A 19,778-nucleotide genomic window follows, 5' to 3' on the forward strand; every position below is an offset into this window, starting at 1 on the left:
TAGGTGGTCCTGCTCTGGCAGGGGTTTGGACTAGATGATCTTTCGAGGTACCTTCCAGCTCTTAAGATTCTGTGACTCTGTATGAACACTAACAGCAACTTATTCTGTCAAATTACCTGCTCCAATTTGCCTCTGCCCCTTCCCAGACCCAACTTAAGTGGTATCTACAGAAGTGTCTGCAATGTGACTATGGCTGTTCTTTAGCTAACCAATTTCCAACATCAGTACCATCATGACACCTGTCAAACTGACAAGCTGACATTTGTCAACTCTCTACACATTTTACTAGATGCTGCTTTAATGTTTTAAAACTACTTACTAAAATCAGACAAGTCAGTCCATGAAAAATAGCAAGTTAGAAATATTATTCCCAGAACTAATACTTTGTTTTTGTTAAAAGCTCCAAGACAAATTGAGAAGAGCTTCCATCCTGCAAAAACTTGAGTTTTCTGGAAGAAAGATAACCCTAGACAGAACAAAACCTACAAGCAGAATTACCAGGGGGTGAGTTTTGTGATACATCATTTTTAGAAAAGCTGTACGCCCCAGAACGTCATTTCCCAGAGAATGTTACCTATTGAATCCAGTCAACCTACCTAGAGTCAGCCAGTTGCTCCTCTGAGGGGAAAGGTCTGTACCAAACCCTTGGACACTGGTACGACAGGACACTTGAGGAGCCCTGTCTACAGTCCTTGCAGCTGGATTCCTAGGGGGAATGAGAATAAGCCTTTGGAAAAATCAGAACAGAAAGGTCTGCCTTCCACTTTCTCCATCACCAGCTAGAAGGTTATTTTTGGTTTTTTTTTTACCTTTGCATTAAATCCTGACAGGTCTGGCACTTGTAAAGCAGCATCCCAAGCATCTTGGGATTCAAATATGTCTTCCCTTCTGGACAACTAGAGAGCTTGTCCACAAGGCACTTCTGCTTCATTCAGCACTTCTAGCAAAGGAAAAGCATTTCTACTTTGACAGAATCATGCTTCCACACACAACCCAATTTTTGTGTTGCAAGATTATTTTTTTTACCTTTTTACAACTGAGTGATAGTCTTTGTTTAGGATTTGTTACTGAAATATACTTATCCAAATTAAACACTTGCTGTTTTCAACTTCAGTAACTTTTTATTTACAAAACTGAACTAAAAATGAAAACAGAATCTAGGAAAGGTAAACCAAATACAGTTATGTATTTTTTTAAAGTCATCACTAAAAGGCATTTTAAAATACCAGCTAACAAATGTCCATCTTCAGAGAGGGTTTTTTTCACCTAGGGAACCAAACAGGCAACTCAGTATCATTTGTAATGCAAAGTGCATTTTTAATTATTTATTCTCTCTCCATATTAGCTCATTCTTTCAGATAAACCTCTTAGAGGTCACTCCAGGACATGCACATTTATATTATGTAAAAAGATATAATTGCAACAGCATTTCACAGAAAAGTAATTGGGAAAGTCTTTGAAGAAAAAAGTTGTTATAAACCCAATCTTCTGAACATTCTCCATCCACACTGAAGGTCAAAAGTAGTTCAACTGCAGTTCACTTGACTGTACTTTAGATGTCATTACATCTGAAAGGACTAGAGTGGGTTTGGCATAATCCTATCAGTGATGAAAAAAAACAGTTTGAAAAAAAGAATGACAGAGTTTGCTCTGAAAACAAGCAGCAAAACCTTAAGTTTCTCTAACAGAGTATTTGACAAAGAAGAGACTGTTAGAACAAAACACCAACTCCAAAGCTGATACAGTTTAAGACAAGTTGTAAGCAATGATTTGCAGGTGAAACTAAATGGTGATCTACTGAAAGCTGTGCTAATATCCCAAGATTCTTATCCTCTCATACCTCTGCAATTAAAACAGTACAGCCATAATGAAATCAAATCGATTGGGAAAAATATCAGGTATTTTTAAATATACTTCATTTTGCCCCCAAAACATCCCTGAAATACTTGCTCATGCACAGGTGAGAGAGCACAATTAATATTGACAATTACAACATTCTCATCTTTCCTTACAGGGATGAAATAACAGCTTTTTGGGCAGTTTGAGCTTGTTACTAGTTCGCTTGCCTGCCTTCCTCTTTTTAGGGTCATTAAAAAAATATTTTGTACTAAACAACAGCCATTTTTCTAAGCTGGTTTTTTTTCTTACACAGCATGTAAGCTCAGACACAACCATCTATTTTGGCAAAACGTTACAAATTTTTGATAGTTATTCATCAAGAATCATCTCCAAATCCTTTTCAAGACAACAAGTAAGGTAAACTTTAGGGAAAAGTAGTACTGTTTTTTTTAGACATGCTAGAGTGTTGAGCAAGAAAAATTCTATCAAATTAGTTTCACTAATGAAGATTATATGATCAGTCATCCATCATCGCAGAACTCTGTATTTTACTTCTCAATATTATCTTGCATTTCCATTTACAGGACTAACATCCATATAGCACATCAAGTTACTGAACCAGTCTTGTCTCAAGACCTAAGTCTCAATTTACAATTGAGAGAAAATTCTTAAATAAATATGGAAGTCTGCGTCGAGACTTAAATGTCTTTTTTTTCCTTGTAAACATTGTGATGATGTTAAATGTAAAGTCCGCAAGGCAAACTTGGTAAGTACGTGACAGTGAAGTTACCTGCATGTGATGAAAATAGACTGAGAACCCTAAGCGTTGTTACGTAACAGTCATTAAGCCTCATATATTTAAACAAATGCACGTGCAACATAGTAAATGAAGTGGCAAACATTTTTAAATAACATCTTTAATTAAAGTTTTTGCAAAGGCAAAATATTAAACTTAAAATAGATCTTAGTACATCAAAATACTAAGTTCTCTAATCGTATTCCAAGCATGGCCTTTGAAACAAAACATCCTGTATATCACAGAGGAGCAACCTTGATCTGCAATTGTACAGAATGAATTTTACAAACAATAAATATATTTACCCCCTTACACATAACAGTATATGTACAACAGCAGTTGACAATAGTAGCTCAGAACAGCAAAAAAGGATATTCCCCCACTCCGTAATCTATTGGTACCCTATGCACTCTGGAACAAACCCACCTGGACGTGTTCCTGTGCGACCTGATGTAAGTGGAACTGCTTTAGCAGGGGGGTTGGACTAGATGATTTCTAAAGGTCCCTTGCAACCCCTTCCATTCTATGACTCTGTCTCATTGGATGACTGTACATATAGCTAACCCGAGGTACTTCTTCCCATTAAAAAAAAGCTCCTTTTGTTCCACAATGTCTAATCCCTCAATAATAATTAAAAGACACACTGCATGAACTGCCTGAAAAGCAGACAACAGGGAAACCAATTGACTGGTTTTTACACATTTCCCAACCAATCACAGCAATGGGAAAACGAGACTTTAAATGCCAGAACAACAATACATAACAATATGCAAGTATCTTCACCTTGTTTAGTCACTAACCTCAAAGTCTGAAAAGAATTCTGATTTCAGCTGGGGGTGCGTGCGCAAGGTGGAGTGGCAGACAGCAAACCCCATGACGCTGTGTAAGGTAGCCCACTATCAATCCAGTGCACGTTGTCCTAAAATCACCATTCACCTCCTGGACATCTAAATGCACTCTATTAGAAGGGGTTTTTTTGTTTTGGGAGAAAACTGGGGGCCTTCAACTGTTTTTAAAGGAGCTTTTACAAATTGAAGAGATGAATCAAAATGAACTTCGGTTAACTCCTTCACCGGAAATAAGAAGTTTTAGTCTAGTAGTGTTATGTGCTGAGATAATCACTGCTAACCGTCAAGAGGTGGAACTAGTTTTGCAGACTCAACGAAGTTTACTTTCACACTCCAAATTGTGCATCAGAAATAGAAAACACATCTATAAAAAAAACTGTTACATGACATGTTCTTTCCCTGTTTGTAGAACCTGTGCTTCAGAATCACGTAACATATTCTTGGAAATAAAACTTGGACCACAATTATCTATTTAAATCATGTTTAGGAAACTGAACGATGTCCAAATGCAACTTGTGAGTACAACACAGGAAACAAGAAGTATGAAGCCTCAAAGAAATCTTGTCACTAACCAGCAACTGAGGGGGAATAAAAACATATTTTATTTAAATAGTCCAATATAAAGTTCCTTATGTGACTAAATTATTTATTATCTCCTTAACAGAAAACATATTTCATTTTGTTTTCAACTTAGATGTTTTTAAATGATTGCACACACTAAAGCCCAACAGAATTAGAGCAAGAAAGTTCCTTTTCTGATTGAAGCACTGCAGGAAATTTTCTCTTGGGAATCAAAAAAAAAAAATATTACTGTCATACTGACAAAACAGGTACACTGCAAACTGAAGAAGTACTAGGCTCCCCATTTTGCCCAGTTGCTCTACAAGTTTCCATCAGCATCACAGTTATAATTATGAAGTTCTCTTTCCCTATTTTTTCTATCACAAAAAGGTGCTCCATTATCTGTGCAAATTTTAACATAAGCCCTCTTGAAGTCATTGACTGTTTCCATAATACTGAGTTATTTAAATGGGGGGGAAAAAAAATCCAACATAAAATAACCTATTTCCAAGCTGGTGGGGGGGGAATCACTTCTGAACTATAAACATAGGAATCCTTGCCCTCTGATAGGAATGGTTTCTTTGGAACCTCATGAAATGGTCTGTTCAGTTACATTGTTAAAACCATGTAATTAAAAATTCAAGTACAATAATAAAATTAAGCAAACTACATTCTTACAGCAAGCTGCTACAATAAAATGAAATTAAAACATGCTTTTTAATTTAAAAAAGGAACACTTGACGTAGCAATAAGAGCACAGTTTGGTATGTTTGTGTTTGACTGGCTTTCTGAAAGCTTCACACACATCTGTATTTGAAGACAAAACTTATCTGAAAAGCATACCATATAATTAGCTTGCAAGAGACTGTGCAAGTTCAGAAAGCTTCTAGCATCCTTCAGAACAGGCTAAGCTTAAGTTACCTTTAAAGTTCTGCTATCCCTTAAAAATAAATAAAAAGGCTATGCAGCTTCTACTATATGTTTGTGGGTAAAAAAAAAGAAAAATCATGAAAACAAAGTGTTGTAAAAGTACTCTGGGTTCCAGTAGTATAAATGGGAATCTGTAGCTAAAGAGATTTTTCTTCCTTTTATTGATTTGGTTATGCAGGGTTATGGATTTTTTTTCCTGAAGCCCATGACTTAAGACTTACTGGTAACAGATATGGAAAAGGTGAGGTAAATATTTAGTTGGTACATTGCTGATTTCATTGCAGTTGTATATAGAAGTGTTACTAGTGGTAAAAAACCTAAAAATAAAGTATCTGCTTTGTTCTGAAGAAAGCAAACACCAATCAGTCTGAGATATCTTGAAGCCCCAAGCCAAAAATGCACTTTAAATGACTCCATTACAAAAGATCAGCTAACTTTTCATAAAGCTTATGTGTGCAGATTGATTACTACCAACCAACCATATGGCTCTTGACACAGCCTACAGGCAGTTTTAGTCTGCATCAATGACAGCACAGGTGTACAAGAATCACACCCAAGAAAAAAATCTTCGTAACAATGTGTTTTCAGTTTTCTACACATTACTGAGATTATGAATGCACTTGGAGGCATGTAAATCAGAGCAAATGAAAAGTAGAGTTACATACTGACAAAATACATTTGTGACTTTGTTAAGTGTCTAAAAAGTTTCATGCTCAAACCAAAAAACTCAGAAATCGTGGTTTAAATGTCTGCTTCCAAAAATCCTTTACCAATTTTGACAAAAATTCCTTTGCTGTATCCTTTTTTTATCATCTTGCCAAGCACCCAATGAAACTTTTTTTTTTGAAATGGTGAGCTACGTGAACATCACTTCCTCAACAGTTCTGAAGTATAATGCCCATTCCCTCTCCTCATTCGAAAGTAACTGCACTTCCAAAAGCAAGGTCTACAAGAACAACCTATACATGAAGAAAAGGTGTTCGCTTCTCAGGAGAGAAGGGAAGGAGGGGGGAGCAACCTTGTTGCTTTTCACAGAAAAAAAAAAATCAACAAAAATCATCACAAAACCTGGAAAAGGCAAGTGAAAAAGTGACTACACAAGGTTTAGTGCATCTGACTGCTCGATTTTCTCTTACCAAGACAGTCTAAAGATACGCTAACAAAACGTATGTTCTCAAAGCTGTGCAGCTCTCTTCATTGAACTACATGCCACCTGGAAACTTTAGAGAGATTAACTGCTGCAGGTAACTTACAGCTATGCTTTTTAGTAAAGCAGATCTTTGACTAATAGTTGCAGCCAGGATGTTAGAATTTTCATGTGACTTTCTGTAGTAAAAATTTAGTCATTCTTGTGGTCTGTTGAATTATTTGCGAATGTCTGAACCACATATGTAGTAAGCAGGTGAAGAAATTAATCTATTATGCCATTACCTACAAGTTTGATCCAAAAGGTATCCCAAAGCCTTTATAATAATTAAAAAAAAAAACAATGAAAACTATATTATTTGTTTCAGTTCAGTGATGTCGAATCACCACCAAACAGCAAGAATTAACAAGTTAAGCAATCTGACTTTCATCGGGGGGGGGGGGGGGGGAGCTACAGGTGCTTAGTATTTAAAAATACACCCCTAAATAAAGAGTATCACTTACATGAAAGTAAAATAATTTTGAAATATAAATGATCATTTTACCATTTTGTAACTGCTAGGAACAACCATTTGTTTATGAGGAACTGAATTGAAAACAACAAATAGATATTATAATAATTAATGAGCATATCAGAATTAAAAATATTTTCCTTATACAAGTTATTTAAAATTTAACACCTTAAATTCTTACCCTTCTGTACAAAGCTTGCACGCAGTTTAAGTAACATTCTGACCATCCTCACTACCAAAAGGAAGTGTTCAAAGCAAAGATTTGTACACACAATAAGCATTTTCAGATTAATAATCTATCAAAGGGAAGAGTTCCTTCAATCAGTGGAAGAAGTATTTTAAAATCTTAAATCAAGGGAAGAAGGGGCGGGCGGGAGGGGAACAAAGCCTTACATGCTAAATACCAGCTGTAGGTACCTGTATGTAGAATTGATAATTAAGGTATTCCTAACACACAAAACCAGCTCCTAGACAATGCTATAGCTGCTACAGTCCATGGCTTGCTCATCTCAAGTAGTGTCTTTGTTGCCACACTTTACCTTTGTTCCAATACTTTTGTTATTATGTCTGGTGTGCAGATACACATTTTGATTGGAGTATATGTCCAAGTCTCAACCTTTCCTGCTTTTGATTTTTTTCCTTTTACAGGGAGTTTTTTGTCTTTTAAAACTTCACCATTCTGCATCCCCAATGGCTTTGGAAAATACATAATCTCTTCCATTAAGATTCATGATGCCATCTTTGAGATGAAATTTCCATTTGTTTTTACTTCTATGAATCTAAAAACAAGGAAAAGAGTTGAACTATTACTCTGCATCAGAATTGGGAAATAATGCATAAGCAAATTATAAGGGAAAGAAAAAATGAACGTAACTATTAAGTATGCATGACTAAATCTCTACAACTATCTTGAAAATCAATTCTGCCTTTAGCTGTGGTAAAGAAAAACTAATTATGCATATAACAGTTATTTTCATTTTTTAAACCAGGGACAGTGACTGTCACACAACAATGCAAGCACAGAGGCATTCCAAAACCCAAAGCATAAAGCATTTCTAGAAGTAGATAGAAAAGAAGAAGAGATATATATCTACCTGTGCTGTTTTCATTAAATTATCTTTGATTACAATAGTCACGAAACTCTACGTGAACGTTAGAAATCCCCATTTCAACCATACTTAACAGAAAGATCAACGTTTTAGATCAGCCCTGAAGGGTCAAACACTAAGTTTTACTATTTGCAACTCTTGTCTAAACTTCATTCTGCATGAAAACTAGTTTATGTTACGTATTGCAGGTTTGTTCTACTTCTAATATTAGAGTTTGACTCTGGGTTTACAAAAGTTAAGTTCTGATTAGAAGGCAAGTGAATTATTTACAAAGTTTTCAATCTGAAAATCTCTATGGTACAAAAAATGCACAGGCTGATAGAGAATATACTAGTCTTATATTCCACAATTTCTCATCAACAATGAGTTGCTGTATATGATTTAGGTTCCAATTCTCTCAAGTAAGAAAAATAACCTCTCCCTTATCGGAGGTGATGTCATGAAGCTTCAACTTTGACCTACAGTCTTTCCAGTTAACATACTGGCCCTTTGAAGGCTTTGCTTAAAAGAAATTTGTAGGATTAAGCTGAGAGATAAGTCCAGCTGTTTGCAGTAACCAAAAAAAAAAAAATGCAAAAAAACCAACAAACACTAGTACAGGAAAACAAGCAAAACCTCCAAAGTCATTAGTTCCATTCTGGCTCCTCAAGGAGTACTGCCTCCTCATGGGTACTCCTGTTGTCACAGGATAAGACAAAGAATAAAACAACAGCTTTATTTGTGTTCTCTTTACAAAAATATTCCATGCAGAACTCTTCTTTCTTCATGTGCATTCCCAAAGAAATGCTACCTGACTATGGAAAGCAGGTTGACCAATACGGTGAAGGAGATCAGAAAGGCATCAGAAAGAGAAGACAGAAGGGCAAGAAATAGCAAGCCTTTCAATACTACAGCTATCTTATGCCTCCTGACCAAACATCACTGTGAAGCACTGAGGCTATCTTAGACACTGTACAGTTAAGTTCTACTTCATGAAGAAACTAGTGAGAAACCCACAAAACACACAACCACAAACATTTTCCTCTAGGTAATAAGAAGTCAATAAAACCACTAGAAGAGTGCTTAACTAAATTTATGTCTTATGTTTCATTTGAAATGAAACTAATAAAAAAGAAAAAAGTAAATTTTGCAAGAAAACTAACAAAAAACCACCCCAAATAACCCACCACAACCAACAAATCAACAATGAAACACACCCCCACATACACACTGTAAGCAAAGAGCAGAAAAGTACCTGCCATTATCAAAAAGGACATCAGAAAGAGCAAAAGAACATCAGTACAATTCAGCACCAGGACAACATGATATAAAAAGAAAGCGAAGATCTTTCAGAAAGCTGAAATGCTGTCCAAAAGGATTACCATAAACTTTTGCAAATAAACCATTAAATATAATTAGGAGATCTAAAAAAACTAAGAAAATTTTACAAATGGCATAAAAGCAAAGAAATCCCATTCCAACTTCTCAACTTCCATCAAGGACAGGAAGTCTCATCACCCACTATTAGTGCTGTAGAAACAAATAGTAAAGTAGCAGCAAAACAGTGTTATGACCATAGCACTCAATCAGTTACTAGTACTGTTGTTTCACCTGTGCTCACCTTAAACTAAAAAGTCAGTGGTAATAGCAAATAAATGAACAAAGAAAGTTCTGGCTTATATAACTCTACTTCCCATTCCAAATGGCATTCAAGAAAAACCCCTCATCAGAAGCATTTGAGTTGTCAAGAGGTAAGAAGGAAGGTCCTCAGGTGAATAAATAATTGAATAAAGATGAGAAAACAAGGATAAGAATACTGTTTTTACAGTAAAAGTGGATCATTCCAGAAGAGAATTGTGCTGGCTGGAGTCTGCAGGGTTTAAGAATTCACTAATCTCAAAAATAACACAACATCACTGATGATACAAAAGAACAGTTACTGAGGAGCTGCAGAACAATGTTACTCCCCTAACTCACTGTGTAATAAAACAATGGTGGCATTCAATGTATATGGAGCTAATAATGATGGAAAAAATAATTCCAGCTTACATGGACAGAAAAAAAAAAGATGGATTTCAGTTGACAATTACAAGTCAGGAATGAGCCTCCAATGTTCTACGGCTTTGCCACAAGAACATCAGTTCTGTATTCAGGGAGGTCAAATGCACATATGAACTATTGCAGAACATTGATATACCAACTTAATAACTGAATGCTCACCTGTGTTATGAATAGCTCTGATCCTCCCTCAACCTTATCTATCAGTATCTAACGTGATAAGAAGAATAGAACAGTTCTGGTGAATGAAAGTAGGAATAAACAAATGTATGGGCAGCTGTACAAATAAGAACTATGCAAAGTGAAGCTCTGATTTCAAAAAAACATTATGGTGGATCGTTATGGTCTGCAGGATCATAAAAGGCATCAAGAAAGCAAAGAGGAAATAGCCCTCTAAAGGACTAGGAGGTATCATGAAACTAATGAGTTAAAAAATAGGTAGTTCCCCACACATCACAACTCATTTATGAAACTTCTTGTCATGTGACAAAGTTTACAAGGATTCACAAAAAAATTGAATAAATTACTGACAAATCAAGGAAAAAAAATCTCTGCTGGCCATGTGATACAAAGCCATTCATTATCTCTCCCTCAAGAGACAGTTCATACGAAGTTGGTAAAATACTCTAGGTGAGCATTGCTACCTATTTGTGCTTGTCTCATTGCTCCAGAGGCACTCGCCATCAGCTGATGTGGGACACTGTGCAAGAGGAAGCTCTCCTCAGAACAACTGAGCTGATCCTATGCATTTTAGACACAAACTGAACAAGGACTCCTTGAAAAGCAATGAAGTCTTCTCACAGCACATTACACTAGAGGTTAATGATGGACACTGTTCCCTACTGAGCTCATATTCTTAGTTCTTAAGAGAGTGAATATTTCAGAGTAGTTCCTGTGGCTCAGCTTTAGCAGCTCCCAACAAACTTTTCTAAGGTCCCTCACTATCCTCACAAACTGCCTCAAAAGTAACAGTTTTGGATTACAGTCTGGAGGAGACAGATGGCTGGGATGCAGATATTGATACCGCTTTCTTCTATCTCACATTCTCTGTTGAATCTGATGACAAATCTAAGCAGAGTCTGGGCACAACTGAAGACTTTCTAACTAAACCATTCTTTGCAACGTAGGAGTTTCTATTCAACAAGCTTACAGCTTTTTTCTGCTTTAAAAAGGATCCTTGTTCATCATAGTCCAACTAAATCTAGCAAAGGAAAAAAAAGAATATCCACACTGAATAATCTTTCTGCAGACTACGTCAATAAAATCTTGTCTGATATCCTCTAGACACATTTAAAAATCCCAGACATTGATGAAGCCTGGCATATTCGAGGACAAACGTGTAAGAAGAAATTAGCCATAACAGGGGAAGAAAGATAGCAGAATTTTAAGCAAAAGCATTCGATATTGCCGTTTCAGTAGAGAACGCATAGTGCAGACACAACCTTCTCGTCTGATAAGCATTCTATCATCAAGAAGGTATTTTCAGTGATCAAACAGTTTTCCACAAGTCTAAAACATGACTACTTCTTCCATTCACGGCTACAGCAAAAGTACAAACTTAAAATAATTCACTTCTCCTGAGTCCAGGGAACAGACCTTTGTGAAAGGTCACAAACAGACATGATGAAGAAAAAGAAAATGCAGCCAAATTTTTCTAAGCTTTACTCATTACCAAGTTTAGTACAAACACAGCACACAAACCTGTTTTACAAACAAACAATAGCTAGTTCCTGTATTATCTTTCACATTCTACTTGTACTTCACAGACACAAAGATACTACTTTAAAATTGACAAGAAGCAGCAAGCATGGATTCTCTTCTGTATAGGTTACCTTATCATACTGGCACACAACAACATTTTCTGTGTCAAACAGTTCTTGTCCTTCCTCATCACTCACATCATCTTCACTGTTAAGAGGCTCCTGAAAGGAACACATGCAAAAAGTTATGTTTGGTAAGATCACAGCTGTTATTTTGATTACTCACACGAGGCTACAGTCTTGCCTAAGAATTACATGACCTAAAAAGCATTTGAGGTGGGGAGTATTAGTAGACTTTCCAGCAGAGGGCTGATGTACATACACTTTCTTCCCGGGAGATGCCAGGGAGAGAAGAAAAAGGCGTACTAGGGGTCCTAATTCCTTCTAAAGTAACGCTATATTTAAGTAACTTCAAAAGCTTTAAGGAACTGGTGCACTCATTAAGTAACTGTTGATGAATAAAGGTAGTAAAAATAACAGGACATCTGTGGCACCCTGATAATAAGGGTGAGCATTAAAAAAATTCTACAAGAATGTTGGCATTAAAGCACTACTAAAGAACACTGAATATTTAAGCACGATGAAGTTAAGAAGGTAACTATTAAAAAACCATTTGAACTGATATCAATGCTGATTAATATAATTGAAGAGTGATATGAACACAATCTTTTAAATTTTAAGAGAAAAATACTATGAGATACCACTGTAGATGTACTACAGAAAACTTTGATTTAACTCCTTAATAAAAAAATAACAAATTTTACCTGCACATACTGAATGGGTGATACAGACCAAGAAATGCTACATCTGGTCCTCATATTGGCATTTTTAACAAAATCTTAAAATAACTGGAAAGGCTGCAGAGAAGTGTGGAAATGCATTTTAGGGATAGATTTTGAGAGTACCAAGTTTCCTGTCAGCGACTGAAGCAACAGTACTTTAGCTTACTAGTATCACTCCCCACATTTTTTTAATTTCTTTTATTCTTGTTAGGCTTTTTAGAGTAACACACTCAAACTTAGTAACAATCACTGGCTCCAATCTGAAATTCCAAGTCTAAATTAAACACATATTGTTAAGAATGCAACAGGTTACAAAAACTATTTGCTCCTATCTCTCGATTCCATAAAATCAAGCTCAAGTGTGCTTCAAGAAGGTGCTTTAGAATGGAATTTGAGTTCTCAGGCTTGTTCTAGTTGAACAGAAAGCATCAGAATAGTCAGAGAGACAGGTCAGACCACATATCTATCAGTCCCCTCACTGAACTGAATATATGTCCTCCTTTACGTTTGTCTTCCTAATACCTTGCTTTTGTACGCTCTCAGACCTAAGGCTCTTTGCTTATGAAGGTGTCATAATTTCACGGCTGATCTTTCTGTAACATCAGAAATATTACTGTTCAATGTTTAAAAGGGCTTTCACAACAAGTAACATTTTTTTGCTGTGTTCCCTGCCTTCCTCAGCTGCTTTGAAGATGCTTTGCTAATACACAGTTTCCACAACTTCAATACGGGAAATAAAGAACTGGAAGTATAAGGACAAAAGTTATATTCTGAAAATTACTGGAATATACTATTATTTGAAGCATTAGTTTTCTTTCAAATATTGCAAAAAAAATTAAATGAAACACAAGTATGCTACAAGTCTTCTGACATAATGTTACTTTTACCTCTTCCACTTGGCCATCTTCACCCCCATCTTTTTCTTTGTCTTCCTCCTCATCATCATCATAGTCTTCTTCCTCATCTTCTTCTTCTTCAGATGATGTGTCCCCTGCTCCATCAACTTGAAGAACAAGCGGTGCTTGTGGTTGTGCCTGTTGTTGTTGTGGTTGCTGCTGACCAGCCGCAGGAATCTGTGCTTGAGCTGGTGTAGGGGCAGCCACTGTTGTAGGTATGACTTGTGTTTTATTTCCTGTAAACAGGATTTGCTGAGGCTGAATAATCACTCCTGTCTGCTGGGAAATCCCTGCCGGGATAGGTGCCAAAACCTGATGGAATAACATTGCAAGTACCGTGACTTTGTATTCTATTTCACTTTGCTCACAAAAAGGCAAGCTTCTTTAGTAATTACCATAACGTCTTTTTTCTTTCAAGTGTATCTATTCAGAAATTTTCTTTACCTGCTGTATAACAGGTGCTTGTACTCCACCAGGCTGCATTTGTGGTATGACCTGCTGTTGTAGAACAACTGGCTGCTGTGGTTGAATGATATACTGTGCTCCATTTGCAGTTCTAACTACTTGGAGGATCTGGCCTGTAATAAAATAAATATCAAATTAATCAAATGTAGAAATTCATTTCTAAAATGATCTTAGTTTAGAAGTTTGTCTCCTAGAAGAACATCAATGACAATTACAGGACACTATTTACGTTTCACTTTCAGTAGTGAAAAGATACTGTTAGGGCAGCTGTGTCAGAAACAAAGAACTGTGGTGTTTGCCTTCTAAACACAATTGTGAGGTATACAATGCAAAAAGAAATGCACATATGCAAGCCAAAGTCTAATCCTTTATCACAGCACAGTATTTTATGTAGAAGCTCTCACTTACAAACACATCTCATATTTCCAAAGACAGATTTTACTGATATAAAGTTGAATGAAAATATACCAAAACAGGAATACACATATTCACACAACAAACGTTCTATCCACTGCTAACTGTGCTATTTCCAGGGTCCTGACATGTGATGCCCTTTCCTCAAATTCTTTTCCACCCCAACTACTGCATTACAAGAAATGTTTCTTTGCATCACTTTATTTGCAATATTATCATACGTTTTTGAAAGATCTGTCTTTACACTCACTGTCCACCTCTCCTTTCTGTTCCTTCAGACAATCCTCAACTTTATACATTTTCCTCAAGGACTGATCTTATTTCTTGTTCTCTCTCCACAGCAAAATGCATAGCCTTATTTACTGAAATACGTATATCTGAAAGATGGGACTATCCTAGCCCTTTTTTTAAGAAAATAGACTAAATATTGGTAACTGGGAAAAAAACCTTGCCCGGTGTCTGGCGGGGCCGGGTGAAGTTCCCCCGTGCGCCGCCAGGGGGCGCGGCCAGGCCATGGGCTGCCGTGTGACGTCACGGCCAGAGCTCGGGGCAGCTGCTGGAGCCGAGCGCGGGGCTGCGGGCGGGAGCGGTGACACCGGCGCTGCTCCTTTGCTGCAGCCCTCGGCCGGCATTACAACGCCTTATTCTCTGTGGTGTTCTACTCCATTGGCCCCTCAAAGCCCCTCTAGAATTCTCTCTTGATTCTCCTCCCCATCCTGCTGAGGTGCGGAGGAGTAACTCCGTGGTCTGGTTATTGTCAGCCAGAGCCAAGCCACCAGAGTCTTTCTGGTGCCCAACGTGGGACATGAAGAGCTAAGGACAGACCTGACCCGACTGCTGGAATTTGTTATACAGTTTTCTCATATTAGTTAAGACAGCTGCTCACACTGCTCATTCAACTATTTACATGGTGGTGTCATGCGAACTCTTACCTGCTCTGTGTGTTCCCTGAGGTGCTGTTTATCACCTCAGGGAAAGTAATGAGGACCATGATTTTGTTATATTGGGTCTTTCAGTTTATGATCTGATTATATTGTTGATTATGGGGCTCAGCTGGTATCTGTATACAGTATTGTTGTCACTCCCGTACCTCAGGCTTTTCCCTTCGGGATTCACTAGAAATCTCACTCAACTCACGGAGAAGGCAGGGTGGGATACTTTTTCCCACCCTTTTACCTCTGCTTTCTCCTGGCTAACTACAACAACATTTGAGAAGTTTGGATACTCTTGGGGCATTCCAGTCATCCTGCTTTTACTGTTATGTCTCCTGAATATGCTTCACATCTTGCTTGGGGTGGTAAAATTTGTCAACAGTTTCATGCAAAGATCTGTCCCAAGGCTGGATAGTAATGGGTGGAATGGCACGTGGGAGAACATGGGCAGGTATCTAGAGAACTTCTTGCCTCCAATGGTTTGGAACTTTACCCTCAAACAACTACATGATCCTGATAGAGTGTAGAGTATTTGAAAAGAAAATGTTGTGGCTATTCCAGAGAGGCACAACTGACTGCACTGTGCTAGGCCCTGGCTGGTATCTATCAAATGCTACTCAACAGCAGACAGCACCCTCAGGGGGAAGGGGAGAAAAACAGACCGTCAGGCACAGTAGCTACCCCAGTCCCAATGACATGTGCTGTGGCTACTCAGACCTCAGCAACAGGCATCATAGCATGGCTACTCAAACCCTGGTGGCAGACACTGCAGTCAAATCAGGAAAACAACCTGTGACGGAAGAAATGTTGGATGCGAAAGCCAGCTTGTTTAGAAAGGGAAGACACTCCAGCTACAAAGTGGGAGGAAGAATAAGTGGAAGCAGGACCATCACAAGAGGAGGAGGAGGAAGAGGCAGAAGTCATGAATGAGACGATTACTGCCCGATCCCCATCCCTGAGCGAGTTGCGAGACACATGAAAGGACTTCAGCAACCACCCAGGGGAGCACATTGTCACTTGGCTGCTCCAATGCTGGGATAATGAGGCCAGTAGCCTGGAATTGGAGGGCAAGGAAGCCAAACAGCTGAGCTCCCTGTCTAGGGAAGGAGGTATTGACAAAACAATTGGAAGAAGTGCACAAGTATGCAGCCTTTGCAGACTCTCAGGTGTGAAGGTACGGTATCCATTCAAGGAAGACATTACTTGTCACCCACGCAAGCGGACTCCCATGGAGAAAGGTATCCAGTACCTGAGGGAACTGGCTGTGCTAGAAGTGATTTATAATGATCTAGACAATGTAGCTATCTATTGATCCACATGAAGTCCAGTGCACACCCCTCATGTGGTGAAAGTTTCTCCAAGATAAGTGGCTGAAGCCTCTGTGGTAGGAAGGACGATGGCTCAAGTATAAATATGGAGAGGCCTGGCAGATAGATGACAACACGCTGCCACTGACTTGCTAAGGCAAGTGCTACATCCTCACCACGGTAGAGGCAACCACTGGATGGCTAACAACATATCCCGTGCCTCATGCCACTGCCCAGAATGCTACCCTGGGCCTTGAAAGGTAAGTCCTATGACGACATGGCACCCCAGAAAGAATTGAGTCAGACAATGGGACACATTTCAAAAACAACCTTATAGATACCTGGGCCAACGAGCATGGCATCGAGTAGGTCTATCACACCCTCTATCATGCACCAGCCTCTGGGAAAATTGAACAATATTGACTATTAAAGACCATGTTGAGAGTGATGGGGGGTAGGACCTTCAAACATTGGGACACGCATCTAGCAAAGGTCACCTGGATAGTCAATATGAGGGGATCTGTCAGTTGAGTTGGCTCTGCCCAATCAGAACTTCTACACACTGTGGAAGGGGATAAAGTCCCTGCAGTACATACACATGAAGAATCTGTTGGGGAATATAGTTTAGGTCAATCCTGCCTCAGGCAAAGACAATCCCATCCAGGGGACATTTTTTGCCCAAGAACCTGGATGCACTTGGTGGGTGATGTGGAAGGATAGGGAAGTTCAATCCATACCACAGGGGATTTGATTTTGGGTGAGACTACCCACTGAACTAAATGGTATTAATTACTAAATAACTATCACCTTGTCATAAAGCCACAGGGCTTTGTCACATTGCAGAGGCTGTATTCATGCACTGGAGTGCCAGAGCCAGTTTCAACATAGGCACTTCACACAACAGCCCACAACAGTGGATTTGTGGGTCTGATTCATGTTGCTGTAAATTTGCTGTTCTGCCTTGTATATTTTCTGGCAACCTTTTGCCTTGAGCACTTTCTGGCAACCTTTTGCCTTGAGCATGCTCTTCAGGAAGAGGTGATCTCATACAGGACATGTACTCAGAGCTGAGACTAGAGAAGCTGAAGCAGTCATTTGATATCATCTGAGCAGGAAACCTGAAAGACTGCTATGACAGATGGAGCCTCAAAGTCACAGACTAAATTGACTTAACAGCCCATGAACTAAAGGAATCATATCTGTATAAATATATATACATACACACACACACACACATATATATATCTCAATGATAGGAAAATGCTTAAAAATGTGTATGATTTGCACATGATATAGATGGTATAGAATAAGGGGTGGATGATGTCCTGGGTTTGGTGGGGATAGGGTTAAGTTTCCCCACATGCTGCCAGGGGCTATGGCCAGGCCATTGGATCCTGTGCTGAAGTCACACTCAGGATATAAGGAAGCAGGGGTGAAGCAGTCAGGCTGCAGGCAGTAAGCAGTGACACTGGGCATTGCTCATTTTCTGTATCCCTTGGCTGTCGTAACTCCTTATTCTCTGTGTTGTTCTATTCAATTGTCCTTAGCCAGGGCTGAGCCACCATAGTCTTTCAGTTTCCTAACTGAAAAAAAAATTACAACCACAACAAAAGTAATAAATGTGAGTTGCAGATTAATCTATGCTATGACACACAGATGTGCTTCCTTAAAAACAAAATAAATTTCTAGAACAGCTACATATTCAAATTTTATTTCAACTACACATCTATGAAATATTAAAAGGTTTCAAGGTGGGAAGTTTAAGTCCCAGGTGATTCTGCACTGACCAGATGAATTCCTCTGGCAAGAGCAGCTAATTTTCTAGAATTAGCTGCCTTCTTGGATCTCCCTTTCTTTTGCATACAGAACAGATCCAGAATCAATCTTATAATCAACATAATACAAAAGTACACACAGCAACAGATATGCCACTTAATTCTATTCTAAATATACAGCATGACAGTATTTAAAAACAACAAATCTGAAATAAAATTAGGATTGTCAGCAAAACTGCAAACTCTACTCTCTGTGCTTAGGAGTTATCAGAAACCTTAAGACATTCCTCATCTGAGGTGATCTTGCCCTTTTATAGCCAGTCTAGTATCTGTGCTCAGATCACACATTACAAAGCTTAGAAATAACCAAAGGAGAGAGACAGTAAGGTCTGTCTTCTTGCTTTATGAGTTTCTCTAAACAGTGAGGAAAACTTGCATAGAATCTCAAAACCACAAGATTCATAAGACTAACAAGTTGGTAAGAAAAGAGTCCGGGAGTCTAGTGAAGATTTTGCACTGCCTTGTAAAGGTGGATCCTCAGGTTCTGCTTTGAACAATATACATCATGGAGTAAACCCCAGAATTTCTCCCTCCCAAGCACCAACAAAACCATTGTTTGATCACAACGTTTAGACAGTTACCTGAATTTGTAAGTATCTGCTGAACAGGCGTAACACCAGCAGGGAGTGCCAACGTAGCTGCTGTGGCTGCAGCACTCTGAAATACAAGAAAAGCTTTTGAACCACTGATGTTATTGCCAATGTTTCATCTCACAACAATACTATCTGAAAATCTGTACCTTTTTATTGCTGTTTACAACATTTGCACACAAGTTTTTGCAGCTATTAAAATACAGCCAACAACTGACTATACATAATACTACACATAAAAATTATTTTCCCTCTTCCTTAATAAGACAGTGATTGAATCAACAATCAGCAAGCATCACATCTTAACCCAGCTCCACATGGTTTCTTGGTTTATCTGCAAGCTCAGCAGGTTTCTCTCTCCTCTGCCTTCTGTTGATCTACTAATAGAATACAACATCGTATTGCTTATGTAGCAATTTTACTTACACTTTCTCAAAGCAGCTAAAGATACAGGCCTACAAATCTGAAGAAACATAAGGTACTGAAGCAATAATCATGTTTGCCTGTCTTGGTTTCACATGGAGTAGTAATCAGGTTTGCGCTTTTCTTCATTCTGTAAATGACTTGCATTTCAAGTCCTGCACAACACATCTTTTGAGTGAATATATGCATACAGTGTACTGCCTGTTAACAGAATTACTAATTTTTTTCTCTCAAGACAGCTGGTTAGAAGAGAAAGCTGAAGACTCTCAATGAGTAACGACCAGAACTTAAATGGAAACTGAATTCAAAAAGTTATGGGAGCTCCAAACCAAAAACTCTGCATTAAGACCTCAACTTGCATAGAGCAGATGAACTCCTCCAGAGGCCTCTCCATTTCAAGGCTCTAACTTCAGTTGCCTAGGGAAAAGCCTTCCTTTCCCCACTATAAAGGAACTATGACTGATTACCCTTTGCTACTGAAAAGACTTAAGTTTTGTTACTGTGCCAAGTGCGTGTTTCCTGTTTATAGGAAATGTAATCTCCCCATACTGGCTGGCCAATGCAGTAGTTACAATTGCCAAAATCAGATCAGTGAG

General features: G+C 38.3%; 1 protein-coding gene across 2 annotated transcripts in view; it reads right to left on the reverse strand.

Annotated features, from left to right (window-relative positions):
• Positions 1-4,742: 4,742 nt before the first annotated feature.
• GTF2A1 (general transcription factor IIA subunit 1) overlaps positions 4,743-19,778 on the reverse strand; it is a 30,064-nt gene continuing 15,028 nt past the window's right edge. For both annotated transcript variants that reach the window (XM_061998817.1, XM_061998818.1), the window contains exons 5-9: positions 18,751-18,826; positions 13,661-13,794; positions 13,208-13,528; positions 11,611-11,700; positions 4,743-7,411 (exon numbers count right to left, since the gene is read on the reverse strand). In XM_061998817.1, the coding sequence (XP_061854801.1) occupies positions 7,304-7,411; positions 11,611-11,700; positions 13,208-13,528; positions 13,661-13,794; positions 18,751-18,826 (729 nt within the window). In that variant the 3' untranslated portion in view covers positions 4,743-7,303. The remainder of the gene's footprint in view (positions 7,412-11,610; positions 11,701-13,207; positions 13,529-13,660; positions 13,795-18,750; positions 18,827-19,778) is intronic.

This window comes from Colius striatus, chromosome 6, assembly GCF_028858725.1.
Source record: "Colius striatus isolate bColStr4 chromosome 6, bColStr4.1.hap1, whole genome shotgun sequence".
Classification (NCBI taxonomy): domain Eukaryota; kingdom Metazoa; phylum Chordata; class Aves; order Coliiformes; family Coliidae; genus Colius; species Colius striatus.